At 60.4% G+C, this 16,452-nt stretch overlaps 1 protein-coding gene across 3 annotated transcripts in view; it reads right to left on the bottom strand.

Annotated features, from left to right (window-relative positions):
* The window catches only part of BAIAP2 (BAR/IMD domain containing adaptor protein 2), a 66,574-nt gene that overhangs the window by 15,217 nt on the left and 34,905 nt on the right, over window positions 1-16,452 (bottom strand). For all 3 annotated transcript variants that reach the window (XM_019735654.2, XM_019735656.2, XM_019735655.2), the window contains exons 4-6: window positions 11,478-11,539; window positions 11,100-11,171; window positions 10,370-10,507 (exon numbers count right to left, since the gene is read on the bottom strand). In XM_019735654.2, the coding sequence (XP_019591213.2) occupies window positions 10,370-10,507; window positions 11,100-11,171; window positions 11,478-11,539 (272 nt within the window). The remainder of the gene's footprint in view (window positions 1-10,369; window positions 10,508-11,099; window positions 11,172-11,477; window positions 11,540-16,452) is intronic.

Below are 16,452 nucleotides of genomic sequence, written 5' to 3'. Positions count from 1 at the left end.
AGCACACGCAAACTCTGACTGTAGGAGGCCACTGGACAGAGGACCAAGCATTTTGACAAGTGAGCAGCAGGGAGGAAAAGGAAAGGGGAAGTTGGGATGGAAAGTGCCAGAGAGGCCAGCTGCAGAAGGGGCACCACTGCTCTCCCCACAGGTGTGACTGCTGGCCCTGCCCACTGGAGGTGGAGTATACCTCCCAACTTGTCCATTGGTGCAGGGCTTGGCCATGTGACTGGCTTGGCCAATGGAATTGTAGTAGAAATTACAGCATGACAGCCTTATGCCAGCAGTGCCTCTGTCCCCTGGGGACACATCCCGACCCTGTCACCCCCTCTGAACCCTGACAGCCACACACACGGAAGCCATGCTGGTGGATTACTCGGTGAGATCTGGTGGCAATGTGTGGCTGTGTGACCCCTCCTGGGGATCCTGATTCCAGCCATGTGAAACCACCCTGACAGCGGAACAGTGAGCACCGGGTGTTCCACGATGACTAAGTCACACCCAAACCCGAGGGGGTGGCACAGAGTGCAGGAGACACCACTTGATGCTGGGCACACTGCAATGTTCTGATTTTGCAGGTGAAACTTTCTGTAACAAAGTACAGGAAAGACCGTGGGTGGCCATCATGGGCAGGGGGGCAGGAGACCAGATACACACCTGTGGGGGCCTGCAGAACCCCCTGGTGCATCTGTGTGCGGGGCCTGTGGGATCCCGCCTGCAGCTCCCTTCCTGTCTGGCCTCTCCTTCCCGCTCTCCCCACACCCTGAGCAGACTGTCCACATGGGGTGCTGACCACAGGCTGCTGGGGTCGCCATCCGGGAGCGGCTTTCGCAGAACCCATTCTTCCCTGGAGCAGCCCTGATCTCCAGCAGGGGCAAGCCCAGGCCTCAAGGGGCAGCCTCCCCCATCTGACTCACGGCCTCCCCCGCCAGCTGACTCAGCATGTGTGGGTGGTGCCAAGCCCAGGTGGGCGGCTGGAGGAAGAGTAAAGAGCAGGCTGTTTCTGCCACCTCCCCTCACAGCAGCGCTCAGCTGGAGGGGCGAGGCCCAGCCCCAAAGCTGCCACCAGTGCAGGCTCTGCCAGCAGGAGTGAGTCACACCACTCGAAGGCAGGACCTACCCAGCCCCATCACCAGAACTTGGGACCCCGCTCCCTCTACCTCTGCAGACCACCCACCTCCCCACAATGAACTTCACCTCCTACCGCCTGGGGAGGGCAGTTTCAATGGACCTCAAAATAACTACCCCACCCCAGACCAAGGCCACAGCCTCAGGGAACAAGGCAGGCCCCCGCCTCGGAGACCCGTGATGGCACCTGGAGAGTGAGCCTGGCCAACCCTGGAGAAAAGTCTGAACACAGGCAAGCGGCCTCCAGGATAGGCTTTCCTCTCGGCTCAGCTCTGCTCGCCTCCTCTCTCTCCCCCTCCCCCACCCCAGCAGCTCAGAGTACTTTTCCTCTGGTTACGAAATGTGCGTGCCTACCAGTGCCTCCTGCGCCTACTCCCACAGAACCTCCCCTGCACCTTGCACAGCGGCTCCTGCAGGAAGCAGGGAAGTGAGCCTGCAGGTTTGGGGTGCCCTGGGGGCCTGTGCAGGGCACAGTGGACAAGGCCATGCAGTAGGGGATGCCACCCAGCTGCAGTGGTGTAGGGCCCCTGCCCACCCAGGGGACCACTCACACCCCACAGCCTCTGCTAGAAGGTCCAGAGGCCGGGGGCTGGGAACACCCTCTAGAGAGAAGGGCCCGGGAGGGCTAGGGTTCGCTCAGGGAGACAGGCACGGGCACAGAGAGAGGACAACAGATGCACACTCCTGGCACCCCCACCCCCAGCTCCCATCAACAAAACACCACCCTACCCTGGACTGCAGCTGCCTGGAAAATCCTCACTAGCTCTGCTTCATGATTGTCCTACACCCATACCCCCACCGGGAACTGTCAGGGGCATCAGTGGTCGGGACACCTTAGAGGTGTCAACCAGCCCGTGACAAGGACACCTCCTTGGTCTCCATGCTCACACACACAAGGGCGTGGTGCCCACGAGCCTCTAAGGGGGCAGCCACGGGTGATGCCTCTGTGAGGTTCTGGGAGAAGATTGGGGTTTAACACCGCCTCCTCCCGAAAAACTCCAATCCACCCCTGACCTGGTGTCACCACCTCCTACCCTCCCTGGGGGCTACTCCACAGTCCCCACCACCTCCAGTGGCGGCCAGGTCTGGGAGGGTACAGGGCTCAGGTGAGCCAGGCATATGGAGACGCTGTCCGGGTGAGACAGGCTGAAGTGCTGAGAAAAGCTGCAGGTGGCCTTGGGGGAAAGGCTGCCCAGCGTGGTGGCCTCCATGCCAGCTGTCATCTAAACGGGGCCTTTGGAGAAGGAAAGGCCCAGCTCCGAACGGTTACGCAGGACAGCGGCGTAAACCGGGACGCGGGGCCCCCTGGGTGTGTTGGCCCTGAGCTTGCTGCTGAGAACAGCTCCTTCTGAGCCCGGACCCCTGGGGCGCCCGGCCTGCCTGCCCACGGTTTCTGGGTTTCCAGGCTGCGGTCACGTCTTTCACATCAGCTCCCCACTCCCTGGAGTGGAGAGAAAACCATGCTGGACGCGCAGGCACGGTGCTGGCCTCATTAGCGGGGCCTGGCAGCTTCAAGAGCAGGGAAGGGTGTGGCGTTTTAAGATTTCCATTTACTCAAATGAGCCTGGTGACCAGCTGGAGCGACACAGGTCTCAAGTGGGAGACAGGAGCTTTGGAGGAGAACGCAGCTCGCGCAGGGGCTATGCGGGCCACTGCGTGTCTCCCTGGAGACCATCCCTGCTGGGGAGCAGCCCCGAGGTATGGCGCCCAGGTGGGGGCCATGAGGACGCGACAGCTGAGGGGTCCTGGGCTGTGCCTCTGCCCTGAGCCCCAGCACCAAGCACTCTGGCCAGGGCAGGGCCGTCGGCGGGGACACGCAGCCACCACTTCCTTGAGGAGCAGATGTCCTGAACTCCTGCAGGATGCGAGCTCCTTGCAGCGAGCGACCACAGCTTCACCGGGCAGAACATGGAAATCTAGGCCAACTGAGAGTTTTGCCCCTCGAGGGGATGGGGCAGGGGTGGGAGGACACCCCACTTCCACAGGCTCTGCAGGGACACCCCCCCCAAAGTGGAGGAGTGTTCGAACTCTCTGGAAAAGTGCAGAAGACAGCACTCGGCCTGCTACACCTCGACTTAGCAACAGGCCGCTGAGTGGCCCAAGCCTGAGCCCGCCCCCCAGGTCCTGGTCGCCCTGCCTTTGCCTGCTCCCCCCCCCCACTTAGTGGGTGCTATGGCGACGCACTATAGAAACACCCAGCTGAGAACATTTAAGACCCACAGGCTGCTCCCACTTAGTCACCCTGGGCTGAACAGCCCTGTAATCCAAGAAGACAAAAGTGACCAGAACATATGTCTCCTCTTCCCTCCAAAGCAAGCGGGTGACTCAGCGTGGGGGAGGGGCGCTCTGGAACAAACTCCAGCGCCTTTGATCCACCTCACCCGATATGGCTGCTGTGGCTTCCCCACGTTGCTCAAAAACCATCAAAAGCCAACCGTACGCTGCCCGTTAGGGCCCTGCCGCTTATGAATGAGAGTGTAACCCAGCTGTTACCATGGGTAACTTACTCCAAGGGGACAAGGGAACCCGACTAGCTGTGATGTCCTGGGAGGGACAGCAAGAGCCCAGGCTGCATTCTGACCCCAGGTACCTGCTGGCGGCAGCCGCTGACTGCCCTGGGGCCTGTCGACCAGTCCTGTGCCCCTTCCCTGGTCTGATGGGGGTGGCACTCAGCTGAAGGCCAGGACGGCCGGCCTGGGGTCAGCAGGGGAAGCCTGGAGCTGCTGGGCCATGGGTGTGGCAGGGGCTGCGGCCGCGGAGCAGTGTGTTAGAGAATCCTTAAAGTCTCCCTTAAACACAAGAGCTCAGAGCGGACTGGAGCTGGGGCTGGGGCTGAGCAGAGGGCATCCACACCACCGTGCCCACGGCCCCGGCCGTCAGGCTATACGAGTATGTGTACTGGGAACACCCTCAGGGACAAAGCTTGGGGTCTCTCTGGCAGGCTTCCGGGGTTCCCATTTTCCTAGGAAAGGACCCATAGCTGTCATCAGGCTGGCAATGGGGGGTCACCCCATGGCCAACATGTCCCAGCTGCCCACATCCTGCCCCAGCACACAGGCACACCGGCACTCAGCACGTGCCGTAGGTGGGTACCCACGGCACCCCTATGCCCAGGATTCCACAGAGGCCCAGGACGGCGTGTGGGGCCACTCCTGTACACACCAGTCAGCTGGACACACTGACAAAGGGCCAAGGCCCACAGACCAACCTGCCCCAAAGAGCCAAGGGGACAGGTCTCAGCACAGAGGCACCCCTGAGCAAAGGCTCAGGGTGGCTGCCGGGTAGCGCGTGACCCCTTAAGGGTCCCCACTGTTCCAGGTCTGGGGTCCACTCTGGCCCTCCAGGACCTGGAGGAGGTTGGAGGCCGGGCTCTCATGCCTGGTTTGCTGGGTGACCTCTGCCAAGTTGCTAAAATGGCTGGGTCTCGGCTTCCTTATCTGGAAATGGGAGGGGCTGGACCACACGGTGCATAGGGTCTGGCAGCCCCTGCTCCCTGGGCCCAGGAGGCTCTGCAGGTGCGAAAGTCACAACTGTTCAAAGACTTCGTAGGAAAAGATGCAAAATGTCTCATTAACGTTTTTAGGAAGATTCCGTGTGGGAAAACATTCTAGCTGTATTCAGCTAAATGAGAATTATTAAAACTGACTTCACCTGTTTCTTTTTACATTTGTAATGTGGCCACCTCAGGTGTGCAGTGACAGGGGCTCATGCCTGGTGCTGCCCTCAAACCTCTCCCAGTGCTACCTGCACAGGGCCCCCGTCTTGGCACTCTTGGTGCTGTCTGGGAGGCCCCCCCATGCCGGCCCAGCCGCTGCCACGCCCCCATCTGGGAGGCGGGCAGCTAGGTCCTGGGGTTTAAAGGAACAGAGTCCTTCCTGGTCACCCTGTCCCCCAGGAAGAGTCCCCCTGGGAGACCGATGCCACTTCTGGTTTCCCACTCTCATTATTTCCAACAGGGACCGTGACTTTACTCCAAAGACAGGAGACGTCCCGCGTGGTGATGGGGTGGGGGGTGGGGGGTTTGTCCACAGACACCTTTATCGCTGAAGAGCTTTTTAAACTGAGCACAGCAGACTCACACAACGCTTCTGCTACCAGCAAGTCGTCCAACGCCACACGTTAACGGGACCAGCCTCTGCCATTATCTTCCCTGACGACCTAAATTATGGTTATTTTGTTTCTGCTTGGTTAATTACACATCCCTTTAAATAGAAGGCATCGCTCCCCTTTCTCAGACCGCAATCTGGATGTGAGCGCCTTCTGGAACAAATGAACTCAGGGTGGGGACGCTGGCCGACTGAAGGCCAACAGCCACTGGGCTTGGTCAACACCAGGCCCAACTAGAGCCTGCACACAGCCACTACGGAGCCGCACGCATGGCTTTCTAAGGCGGGCACTGGCGGGTACGCCATCCCCGGGACACTGCATCTCACCCTCCTGTACCACAACCGGCCAGGACTGCCCCTCACTCCTTCCCCCAGGCCGTAGTCTCAGAGAAGGAACGAGAAGGTGGGTCTGGAGGGCCCCTGGGTTGTCCCTGCAGCTTTGTGCACCCTGGGAACCTCAGCCCCCGGGGATGGGTGGACTGGCCTTCCGCCCTCCCCAACAGCAGGACCCTCTCCAAAAACCCTGACATTCTGGGCGCTGGTGCTCTGCCCTGGGGCCAGCAGGTTGGCCCCAAACTGACCAGCTCCACTGGGAACAGCAGCTCTCTGTGACAGCCACACTCCAGCCCAGACCCTTCAGTCAGAAACCCTGGAGGCCGCCGGCTGGCTGGGGAACTCGTTGCTGGTCAGAATCACCTGGAAGCTTTGAGAAGCCTGGCGGTCGGACTACAGCGCAAGCACTCATACCCACATGCCCGTGCAGGGGACTCAGGCTTGGCTGAGACCCTGTGGGCAGAAAGGTCAGAGTGGCCAGAGTGACACACCCCACTGGACTCATGGCTCGTCCCGCACGGATTGTGTCCACCGTGGCCTCCTCCACACGACCTTGGGGAGAGCCCTCGGCGGTGGGGGCAGTGCTGGGAGCAGCCCGTCCTCCGCCATAGATCCCTCCGTCCTAGTTAGCAACCCAAATGCCTCTGGGCACCTGTTCCCCAACCTATAATTAAAGCCGGTTCTCTTCACAGAAATCCCAAAACACAGTCTCAATTATCAGCAGTTCTTGAAAGTGGCCGCTGTGACCCAGTCCCGCGCCACGGGAACTCACCACAGATGGACAGATGGACAGATGGACACCCTCCATCTTCCTCTCTCTCTGGGGTAGAGTCTGATCACTTTTACCCCCTTCGCCACTTCACGGGCAACGACCGCTGCTCTGGGCACAGCCTGTCCTCTGTACAGCTTGGTCCGCTGGCCTGGCCACTGGCCCAGGTGGGCGAGCCTATGGCAGTGCCCAGCAGCACACAGGGCAGGAGGGCAGAGCAGGTGGGCCTCTGCTGGGCGGGTGCTCTGAGTGGCCTCCCCATTCTCCCCATGACTGTCCCACACTCACAAAGGTCACATGGGCCGGGGGGACCCCAGTGATCGAGTGACTCTCATGAAAGTTCACCCAGCTCTCCCAAGCTCTGAGCAAGCTCATGTTCGCACTCACGTGCTAGAGCCTCCCAGCCACGCCCACACCTGAGAAAAGCAGTTGCGGGGGCTCAGACGGTCTGGGAACACCACCTCCTCCGCCAAGAGCAGCTCAGAGACCACCAGCGGGGCCCCTGTGCCAGCTGTGGGGACCAGGACCCGTGTCCACCTGCCCGCTTTGCTCACTGGGTTGCACGGGGGCACAGGCCACCAGGGAGGGTCCCTGAAGCGTACAAGAGATGCCAGGAGCACTGAAGGGTCTCCAAGGCCACCAGTGTGCAGTGTCAACTCGAGGGGCTCTCCAGGCCACTCCTGCCTTCTGGGGTCACGACCCACCTCATGCTGGGCTCTAGGACACAGCCCCCCACAGGAGCCCACTCCCTGCAGAATCCTGCTCCCCACTCCAGGGACAGTGCACAGGCCCACCTGCCGCTTCCACCTCTTCTTCAGGGTTAAGAACAGCCACTGAAGTCCCCGGTGACCCGCCAAGAGGCACGCATAGGGGGAGGGGCACAAAGAGATAGAAGCAAGTGGGTCTAGTGACCGTGACATCCTTTGGCTCCGAGAGCCACAAGGAATGGCCCCGGTGCCAAGGAACCCTCAGCTGCCTGGGCAGCTCAAGGCTGTTGGGTGGGTCACAAATACCCACCCCAAGAGCTGGCTCCAGGCCTCCCTCCAGCTCCGAGCGTCAGCCCCATGGGCCCCCTCCCCTCAGCACATAGGTGGGTGAGGGACTCTGAGGGTGCGCAGCCCGGCCTCTTGGGGGGTCTACACCAATGGGAAGCAAAGAACACACAGTGGTCAGACTGGCTCTCTGCTTCCCCTAAACAAATAACTGAAATAACTGAGCACATACTATGTGGACGTGTGTGGATGCAGGACCCCTGCGCCTCCCAGAAGGAAGTCAGTCATCTGGGGAAAATCACCATGATAAGACTTGGAAGGTTGAGGGCCAGAGGAGGCTGGGCTTGGAGAAAACAGACGAGAGGAGAGGGCCAGTGCGTAGGAGAAGGGGAGGGGCCCTTCCTGTCAGAGCTCAGAGCGAGGAGGGTGGCGGAAGTACCCCATCTCACAAGTGGGGAAACTGAGGTGAGAGGTTCCTGAGCTTGCCATAATCACAGGGCTGAAAGGGACACAGCCGGGACCCAAACCCAACTGCCAGGGCCACACGGTGGGGAAGGCCACACGGTGGGGACAGCCACTCAGGGGGGACGGCCACTCAGGGGACGGCCACACAGGGCAAAGAGAAGCTGCAGCAAGCTCTGGGAGGCCACTCAGCCAGAACCCCCGGCAGGGAGAGCCGCAGCGCAGGGCCAGAGACAGGGACGTGACAGGGCCTCCCTGGGGGTCGGTGGGGCTGCACTGAGTGGACCGTGCACAGGGGAGTCTCAGTCGTGGAGTGACCCTTGGACACGGGAAGAAAGGTCAGCATCAGCTATCTCCAAGGAGAGGCTGGAAAGGCCAGGGTGGATGTGGCCAACCTCGCCAAGCTGGGGACCTGCCGGGAGGCCCTCTGCAAGGAGAAAAGGTCCTCCAAATTCCCATAGGGACAGATGAGGGTTTGGGGAGTCCCTGCAAAGCTGAGGGAGAAATCCCACCCTCTGAGCGGAGCAGGGAGAATGGGGGGCCCCCTGAGCTCTCCTGCAGAGGGCTCCCAGTGGGCAGAGGTGGGTGGGCCACTGGGAACCAGATGCAGCAGAGTCGCAATGACTCAGCAGAGACGGGATCTCAGCCTGAGTAGCTTCGTAGCACGCAGGAGTGAACGCCATGCATGCCATGCCGCCAGCCCACCTGCCTCCAACCTCGCCGGCCCTCTCCTTTCCCAGACAGGTGGTCACAGGAGGGCCAGCTGGTTCAAGGAGAGGGCCCAGCTCAGGATGTAGCCTGCAAGCTCACGGCCATAAAAGGGAAAGCAGCACCGATACTCGACAATAAAAAGGAACGATGCCCAACACACACTGCGACCTGGGTGAAGCCTGAACACCAGCTGAATGTGAGAAGCCATATGCCAAAGGCCACATTTGTATGATGTGCAGACCAGGGATCCACAGAGACAGACAGTAGATCGGGGACTGCTGGGGGGATGCCACATGGGAGTGGCTGCTGACGGGCTCGGGGCTTCTTTCTGTGCTGTGGAAAACATGCTAAAATGGACTTTGGTGACAGGTACACAACTCAGTGAATATACTCAAAACCACTGAATTGTGCACTTTAAATGGGTGAGTTAGATGGTATGTGAATTGTATCTTGATTAAACTGTTACCCTAAAAAAAGACCTTGATGAGAGAGTGTTGTGCAGGCTCCCAGGCCACCCTGGTGGGCGGCTGGACCTGGACAGGCTGTCCCACTGCCCGGCCACCAAACCAGCCGCCCCCCAGGGGTTCCGTTAGAGGGAGCTCTAACGCAATTGCACAAGCACCGAGGACGCTGCTGCCTTCCCAGTTGGGGCGGGGGGTGGGGCTGTTCCCTGTTCAAGGCTTTCAGGAAGCAAAATGGCAAAACGCTTCAACGGTGGGACAAAAAAGACAAAGGCCAGATGAGCAGTGCATGTGTGTTCCTCGTCCTCAGCCTCCTAATGCCACTCCCAGGGCCTCATTCATGGAAATGACTCCAGCACCGCCCACTGAGGCAGCATCTAAGGGCTGCAGGTGGGAAGGCCTTAGGGTGGTGACGGGTCCGTTGATACACGAAAATGTGGGAAGGCACACTCAGAAGGCAGGGACTGTGTCACTGCAACTCTGCAAGGAACACACAGAAGACGCTGCAGGTAGCAGCCGGCACAGCGGCTGTAACGGAATTCCTGCTCCCGTCCTAGCATTCGGCTGCTGGCCATACAGACAGGGTGATGCCTCTTGTCTGCCAGTGCCCAGTCCATCCTCCCCACCAGTGACCCCCCCACAGAAAGGTGCAGCAGGTCGGGCTGCCCTTGTACACCACACTCAAGGACGGTGTGGGGTGACCTTGGAGAGCAGGTGCTCTGGGCCGGATCTGTGCCGCTAGCCGGGCGTCCTGGTGAATCGGGCGTATCGGGGCCAGGCCCGTCGCGGGCCATGCTGTCCTAAATTCTTGCCCCGCTCAGCACATGACGCCTGTGATGCTGGATGAGATGCTGAGTGACATGACTGACACGAGGGCATGTCCCTCCCGTGCCCTCCAGCGCCATCTGCCTCACACTGCAGGACTGCTGAGAGTCTGCATGCCTGGAGGTCTGGCCCAGGCGGGTGAGCGTGAGTTGATTAGAATAACAGTCTGGGGTCTCTCTCCCAGGCGGGAATGCAGAGGGATGGGGCGGGAACATTCCATCTGGGTTTCTGTTCTTTTGGTGGAGAGCAATCCAGCACCCCACCGACGCTGTGAGAAATGGGCATGGGACCCCTGGGCCACACCGGCTATCCTGCCAGCTCCGGGACATGGGGCACTCGCTGCCCCCAAAATCTACCAGGACAGCGAACCTGGCTCTGCCCAATTCCATCAAGGGGGGCTGACCTCAGCCCCCTGTGGCAGACAGGAGGTGAGTGCTGTGTGTGGACAGGGCAGCCCCCCTTCACTGCCTGCTGCAAGGGCGAGAAGTCCTGGCGCAGACGAGGAGTCACCACTCGGGGCTGCACGTGTGCCCCGCGTGGCCCTCGCCAGGGCCCCAGCACGGGACAGGCGGCCCAGCCTACCTGCAGCTCCTTGTCTGAGTATTTCTGAGGGTTCTTGCTGCCCTGGCTCTTCTTGCGGAGCTTCTTCAGCTCGGCCTGGCACTTGTCCAGGGCGTCTCCTTTGTTTCTCTGCTCCGTCTGGTATTTCTTCAGCGCAGCCTGAGATTCAACACAAAACACAGCAGCCCATGAGCGGGCGCACCCCTCCGGACTCTCCCTCGGCGGCCACGGCTGGAGCTCGAGGGATGGAGGGAAACGCCCGGCTGTGAGTCCGAGTGAGGACCACACAGTGAAGGCCTCGCCCTGCCCACGCCACGGCAGCCCGGCTCCCAGAGCTGAAGCTCGGGCCTGGGGCAGCCAGGCGAGCCTCGCCCCTCCTGCCCCCTGTGCATGCGGGTGCCCTTGCTCTTCTCTGGCTGGGGAGATGTGACGGGGCAAGGACAGGGCACGAGGAACTCGCTGAAGTTACAGCAGGTCAGAGAGGGAGTTTGTGAGAGCTCCATGGGCGGCTCCATCATGCGTCGTTATTAAAGCAGCCGTCAGGCGGGGGCAGTGGAACGGGCATGCGGGGCTCACCCCCAGGACTGCACTCCGTCTCAAACGGGCAGGAATGTGGGGGCCGGGAAACCCGCTGGGTGGGATGCTCATAGGAAGCTGAAAACCCTTCGGTGGGGTGGGGGGGAAGGATTTCAACAGTCAACTGAGTGGAGCGGGGTGAGGTGGTAGAGCAGGTGTGGGCGAGGTTACTTACACTTAGGTACCTGGAGTCCAGCTCCACCTTCTGCTCCAGCTGCGTGAGTAGCTCGTTGTGAAAGGACTTCAGCTGGACAAGGAGAGAACAGACAGCAGCAGTCAATGCCAACATGCAGGCCTGGGAGACTTGGCGGGTCAGGGGGAGGGGGCAGGGACCCACCCCAGACACAGGCAGGCAGGCACCCCCATGGGAAACTGGGGCCTGTCTGATCTGAGCCGACAACCCTGCAGGGACAGGTGGGGACTCTGGGAGTGAGCACTGAACTCTGCACTGGACTCTGGGAGAAGTCCGAATGTCAGACTGTCCTGGCCTTCCACAGGCCAACTGGCATTTGGCCCCCTCCCCAGAGGCCCACAGTGGGGGGCTGGGACTCACCATTTCTTCCAGCTGATTTTGAATCTGCCTGTGGACTTCGGCCATCTGGAAGAGAACGTCTCCTGGAAAGGTGGGATGGCAGGAAAGAAAAGAAGGCAGAAGGAAGTGAAACACCCTGAATGCCATCCCTGTCACCCCCACCAGACCCCAGGGGCCACCAGTGGCCAGGCACTGGGGGCCCCGTGGTCTGGGCTGCAGCAGGTTTGCACCCAGCCAGGCCCTGTGACCCACAGGCAGAGGTGCACTGGAGGCAGGGGAGGGGCATGCTGCTTCTCCTGGTGATGCCACCAAGAGGAAATGGAAAATTCTAGAACGATAAGGGATGTGAACCTCAAATGCATGATTGCTTGGTGTCTTTGGGGATGACAGGTGGGAAGGGGTCCTCAAATGTCTGCATCAGAGCTGAGATTCACGACAAAGGCAGAAGACCACATGTCCCCACGTCCACGTGGCTCGAGCCCGTGCAGCTGGTCGAGTCTGAGTCCGTGAGCACACACATCTTCGTGCCACGTCTCACTCACAGCCAACCACCACCACCAGCCCCACCCCTCCTGCTTCGGGCACAGGCAACGCCAGAGTGAACTAACTTCTTGGAGAATGCTGCCTGTGGGACATGCAGGCAGGTGGGGAGCCTCTCAACCCCGAGGGAGGCAGGAAAGGGGCCTCTCAGCCCACATGTCACCTTTGAGTTACAGGCACAAAGAGACCAGCCCAGCTGCAGGCCCCATGCGCTTCTGGGAGCCCGGCTCATGTATTGGCTAAAACCCAGGTAGTGAGCCTGCCTGACCCACGGCGCCACTGGCTGACGGGCAGGCAGCCGGATCAGTGCTCCAAGGCCTGGCGAATGCCACCGAGGGCCTCTGGGGACAACGGGGTACCCAGACAGCTCTCCCAGCACTTCTCCAGAGCAGCAAAGCTTCAGACACACTGTGGCTTCCTTGGTGTGTTTCCAAGAGGCAGATGAAGAAATCGGAAGGTGGCAACACAAAGGTGTGGCTGTCACCTGGAAGCCACTTCCATGCAGCCTGGGTGTCAAGGAGCATGGGCAGGAAGGACCCCTCCACCCTCACCCCCCATTGGACAAATGGCTTCCCTGTCTGCAGGGGGAGGTGTTGGAATGGTGGTCCGGGCTGCATTCACTCATTCAGCAAATATTTGCTGAGGGCCATTTTCAGTGGCGGGTGCTGACCATGTGGTGTGGACACAAATGGAGCAGGAGGCTGGCCCCTGCCCTTGACTTGCGGGCAGTCACTGTCCCTGAGTTGCTGCCTGCCCCAGGTCGTGCCTCCCCTGCTCGTGGCTGGGCCTCCGCAGGTCACATGACCCAGGCGGTCTTTAGAGGCCAGGACCACGAGAACCTGCAGAAGCAGTGACTCCGCTGGCTACACAGATGGCGCTACAGCAGAAGTCACGGCTGGCTCCTGGGACAGGCCAACTTCTTTCTCTTGGTCACCTGGCTGTTCCACTCTGCTGATGCTGTGTTGGCCCTGGTGACCACAGGGCACACGGAACCCTGACCACAACCAGGCATCTGCAGATGGATCTCTGCCAATCAGCAAGGCCCACGGGTCCACCAGTCCCCACCCGAGCAGTGGAACAGGCGCCCAATCAGCAGCTGATAAGTGGCCGCAGAGCTGGGACCCCGTGTGGGGTCAGGAGCGGCCTCCCGGGAGGCTCTCTCTCTGGGTGGCTCTGACTCTCAGACGGCACACGTGAGAGCTGCTCCAGCCGTCCAGGCTGGGTCCTGAGATACTCTCACTCTCATTGCACTGCTGGGCCGTGTTCCCAAAAGCCTGGCTTTGCGTCAGACACACATATTTCTGTTGAGGGAAGTGAGGAAAGGGACGCAAGCACTTCCAAGGAGCTCAGACAGTCACCTGGCAGCTGCAACCAGGCCCCGCCTCTGCGTTGGCTTCCTGCGGTCAGCTGGAGGGAGCCATAACCACGCGTGGTCAGCCACACGCTGAACCACACGCTGAGGGGCTGAGCTAAGGCTAAGCCGCCCTAGCAGGAGAGGACGCTAGTCTCACTCAGCCTCTCCCGGCCCCAACCCCACTCTCACTCCATCCTGACTCGTGGTTCGACGTGTTGGGGAACGGGCCAAGGAGAATGGGGGCCAGAAGGTGGCATGAAGAAGCATGGTTCCCTTCCTTGGCTGAAAGGAAGTCACTGGGCCAGAGAAGTAGACACCGCCCAGGAGGGCCAAGGAGACAATGCCGTCACCTTGCCCTGTCCTGCATGGACCCCCATGGGGAGGGGCCCCCAGCTCCCATCAGCACACATGGAGAGCTGGGGATCCCAGTCGTTGCCTGTGGCCTTTCAGTGTTGCTGATCTGACCTACTGTGAGAACTGCGCACACAGGAAATGCAAACGCTCAGGTCCTGCCTCTGGACACTGAGAATCAGACCAAGAGCCACAAAGGGCGGCTCTGGGCTCCCTGCTTCTCTTTGCTTTTCCGATGGAGTTCTGTAAATTTCCCAAACAGCCATGGCTCTGAGGTCAGGAAGCTGCCTGGGGCCTTGTCTGTGTTCCTGTGACACGGGGTCTTCCTGTGTCGGGGGCCCTGGGTCCCTCTCCCATCTCAGGGCCGCAGGCACGGCCCTCACACACCCGCTTCTGTTCCCACGGCCCCCGATGGGGGCATCAGCGTCGTAAGACACAAGCAAGTGGTGGACACAGTTATGCTCCATCCTGTCAGTTACCCCCAGGGGGCTGCACCCACACCGTGGGCCAACCCCCCCACCCCCAAGAATTACAAGTTCCCGTTAAGATCAAAGTGAAAGCACGTATTTCCTTAAAAGGCCACACAAAACTAGTTCAGGAGAACATTAGAAAAACACAGGAATAAGGAGCAGCAAATCCTTGAGAAGAGGATTTCCTGAGGCCGAGAAAGCACGTGAGGCCACTGCACAGGCTGTCCCCACCCTGCCGGATCCCACCCCACCCCACCCCGCGCTCCCCCCCAGGAGCCCGACTGTCCCCAGGCCCAGGGCTGTGCTGTCAGCACACCAGGACAAAGCAGAAGCACGCTCCAAGCTGCAAGCCAGTGGCTGCACAAACCAGCCCACTGTGGACTTTTAAACTGCATTTTAGAAGCGGCTGTAGGAAGCCATTTGCACATGAAATGCGCAGGGCAGTGGTATGAGCACTGGTCTCCTGGAGGCTGCGGGGTGCCTCGAGCTGGCACAAAGGATGGCCACCCCACCACAGGGACTAGGCTGTTCCCCAAAACAGGCTCCCCAGGAGCGCGGGGAACCGCAGCCGTCAGTGGTCATGTTGCTGCCCTCACCGTCCTTTCCGCTCCCGGAGGACGGCTGGTGAAGGTCTTCAGAGCCGAGTCTGCGGGGGCCGCATCTCGTTTTGGGCTCCCTGACCCTCTCCAACCCTCCTGACCTCAAAGGACAGCATGAGGCAGTGACACCTTCCCAGGCCCCCCCTGCCCTGGAAGCAGGACACTTCTGCCAACCTGGAATCTAGGCCCCGGGCCCAGAGCACAGGCAGGCCCTAAAATCAAAAAAGTGGGTTTAAAACAGCAGCTCAGACCCAGCGCTGCCAAGCAGTATGAGGACACCGGGTAACTCAGTGCTGGAAGCCACCACCCGACAGGACTGCCAGGCTCCGAGGAGACTTGGAGGGGGCAGTGGCCAGCAGGCAGCCTAGCATGGGAGGGCAGCCCCCGCCACACCTGGGGCAGTGAGTCCGCAAACCCTGGAGCCTGGTGGCCAGGCAGCGGAAGAGGCTTAGGGAGTGGGGAGGGGTGAGGGCCAGCAGCAGCAGGGACAGCAGACAGGGCACATAAGGGACAAGCCATGTCAAAACAGAGGCATCTGCAAACAAGGCCAAGCCCTCTTCACCTGTCCCACCCAGTGTTTACCCCGAATGACCGGTCAGTGGTGAGTCACCCCTGCACACCCATCCACTCTGAGCTTTAAAACTCCTGGTGCTCTTGGGGACCTCAAACATGGCCACACATCTCTAGGTGAAGAGAGGAACTCAATCCACGTGGCAACACCCTTTCCCAGTGGAAAAGGAGGGGCAGCCAGCACACAGGCAAACACGCACAGCAGAGGCCTATCATCTCCTCTCCCCACACGCGCACTGTGGTCAGTGGAACGTGCAGGAAACAGTTGGCTGGACACAGGCTGTGCCTCGTGTGACCAGCACAGGGCAATGATGGGACAGTCACATTTGCTCTGCACGACTGGGACGCGGGAGCCAAGCACCCACAGTAGGGTCTGTGCAGCTGGGAGGCCAGCAGCCCCTGGGCCAGCCGGGTCCTTGTCCCCCGGGATGGGGGCGGAAGGGACGGTCCAGCCTTCCAGTGCAGCCACAGCTCCTGACACAACACTGGACACAACATTGGAACTGGGGTGGCTGGACAGGGGGCTGCTGGAGCCCAGGCCTGGGCACACAGTGTGAGCAACCACCACACCCGATTCCAGAACGTTCCAACACTCAAAAAAAGCAGCCCCATCCCATTAGCACTCACTCCCCATCCCACCAGCCCTGGAGACCAGGAACTGCTGTCTGTCTCTGTGGATTTCCCTGGACACTGTGTAAGTGGGATTACACACTGTGACCTTCTGTCCCGGCTTCTTCACTGAGCAGTTTTTCGAGGTTCATCATATGGTCACGAGTGTCAGCATGCCCCCCTCCCCTTTTGCACATTGCAACGGTAGCCAGAGTGTGGGTCACTCGCTGTTTACCCAGCCACCTGTCCACGGACTGTGGGGCTGTCACAGAGTGCTGCAACAATAACCAGCCTTGCTCTCTGATAACCCTAAACTCTATTTGCACACAATTAGTTTTCACAATACGCATTTTGAGGTTTTCTCATCTGCTTAGAGCGAAACAGTCCACTGGCCAGCACACCCCAAGGGGACCAAGCAAACAAACCGAGGGCCCCTGCCAGCGCGTGGCCATTTGGAGGGGGGTCGCAGTTTCAGAGCTGCAGAGCTGCTGGGCCCTCCGGGC

The sequence above is a fragment of the Rhinolophus sinicus genome, linkage group LG15 (genome assembly GCF_036562045.2).
Source record: "Rhinolophus sinicus isolate RSC01 linkage group LG15, ASM3656204v1, whole genome shotgun sequence".
NCBI classification, from domain to species: domain Eukaryota; kingdom Metazoa; phylum Chordata; class Mammalia; order Chiroptera; family Rhinolophidae; genus Rhinolophus; species Rhinolophus sinicus.
The sequence above is the reverse complement of the archived record's forward strand: the minus strand, read 5'-3'. Positions and strand labels throughout refer to the sequence as shown.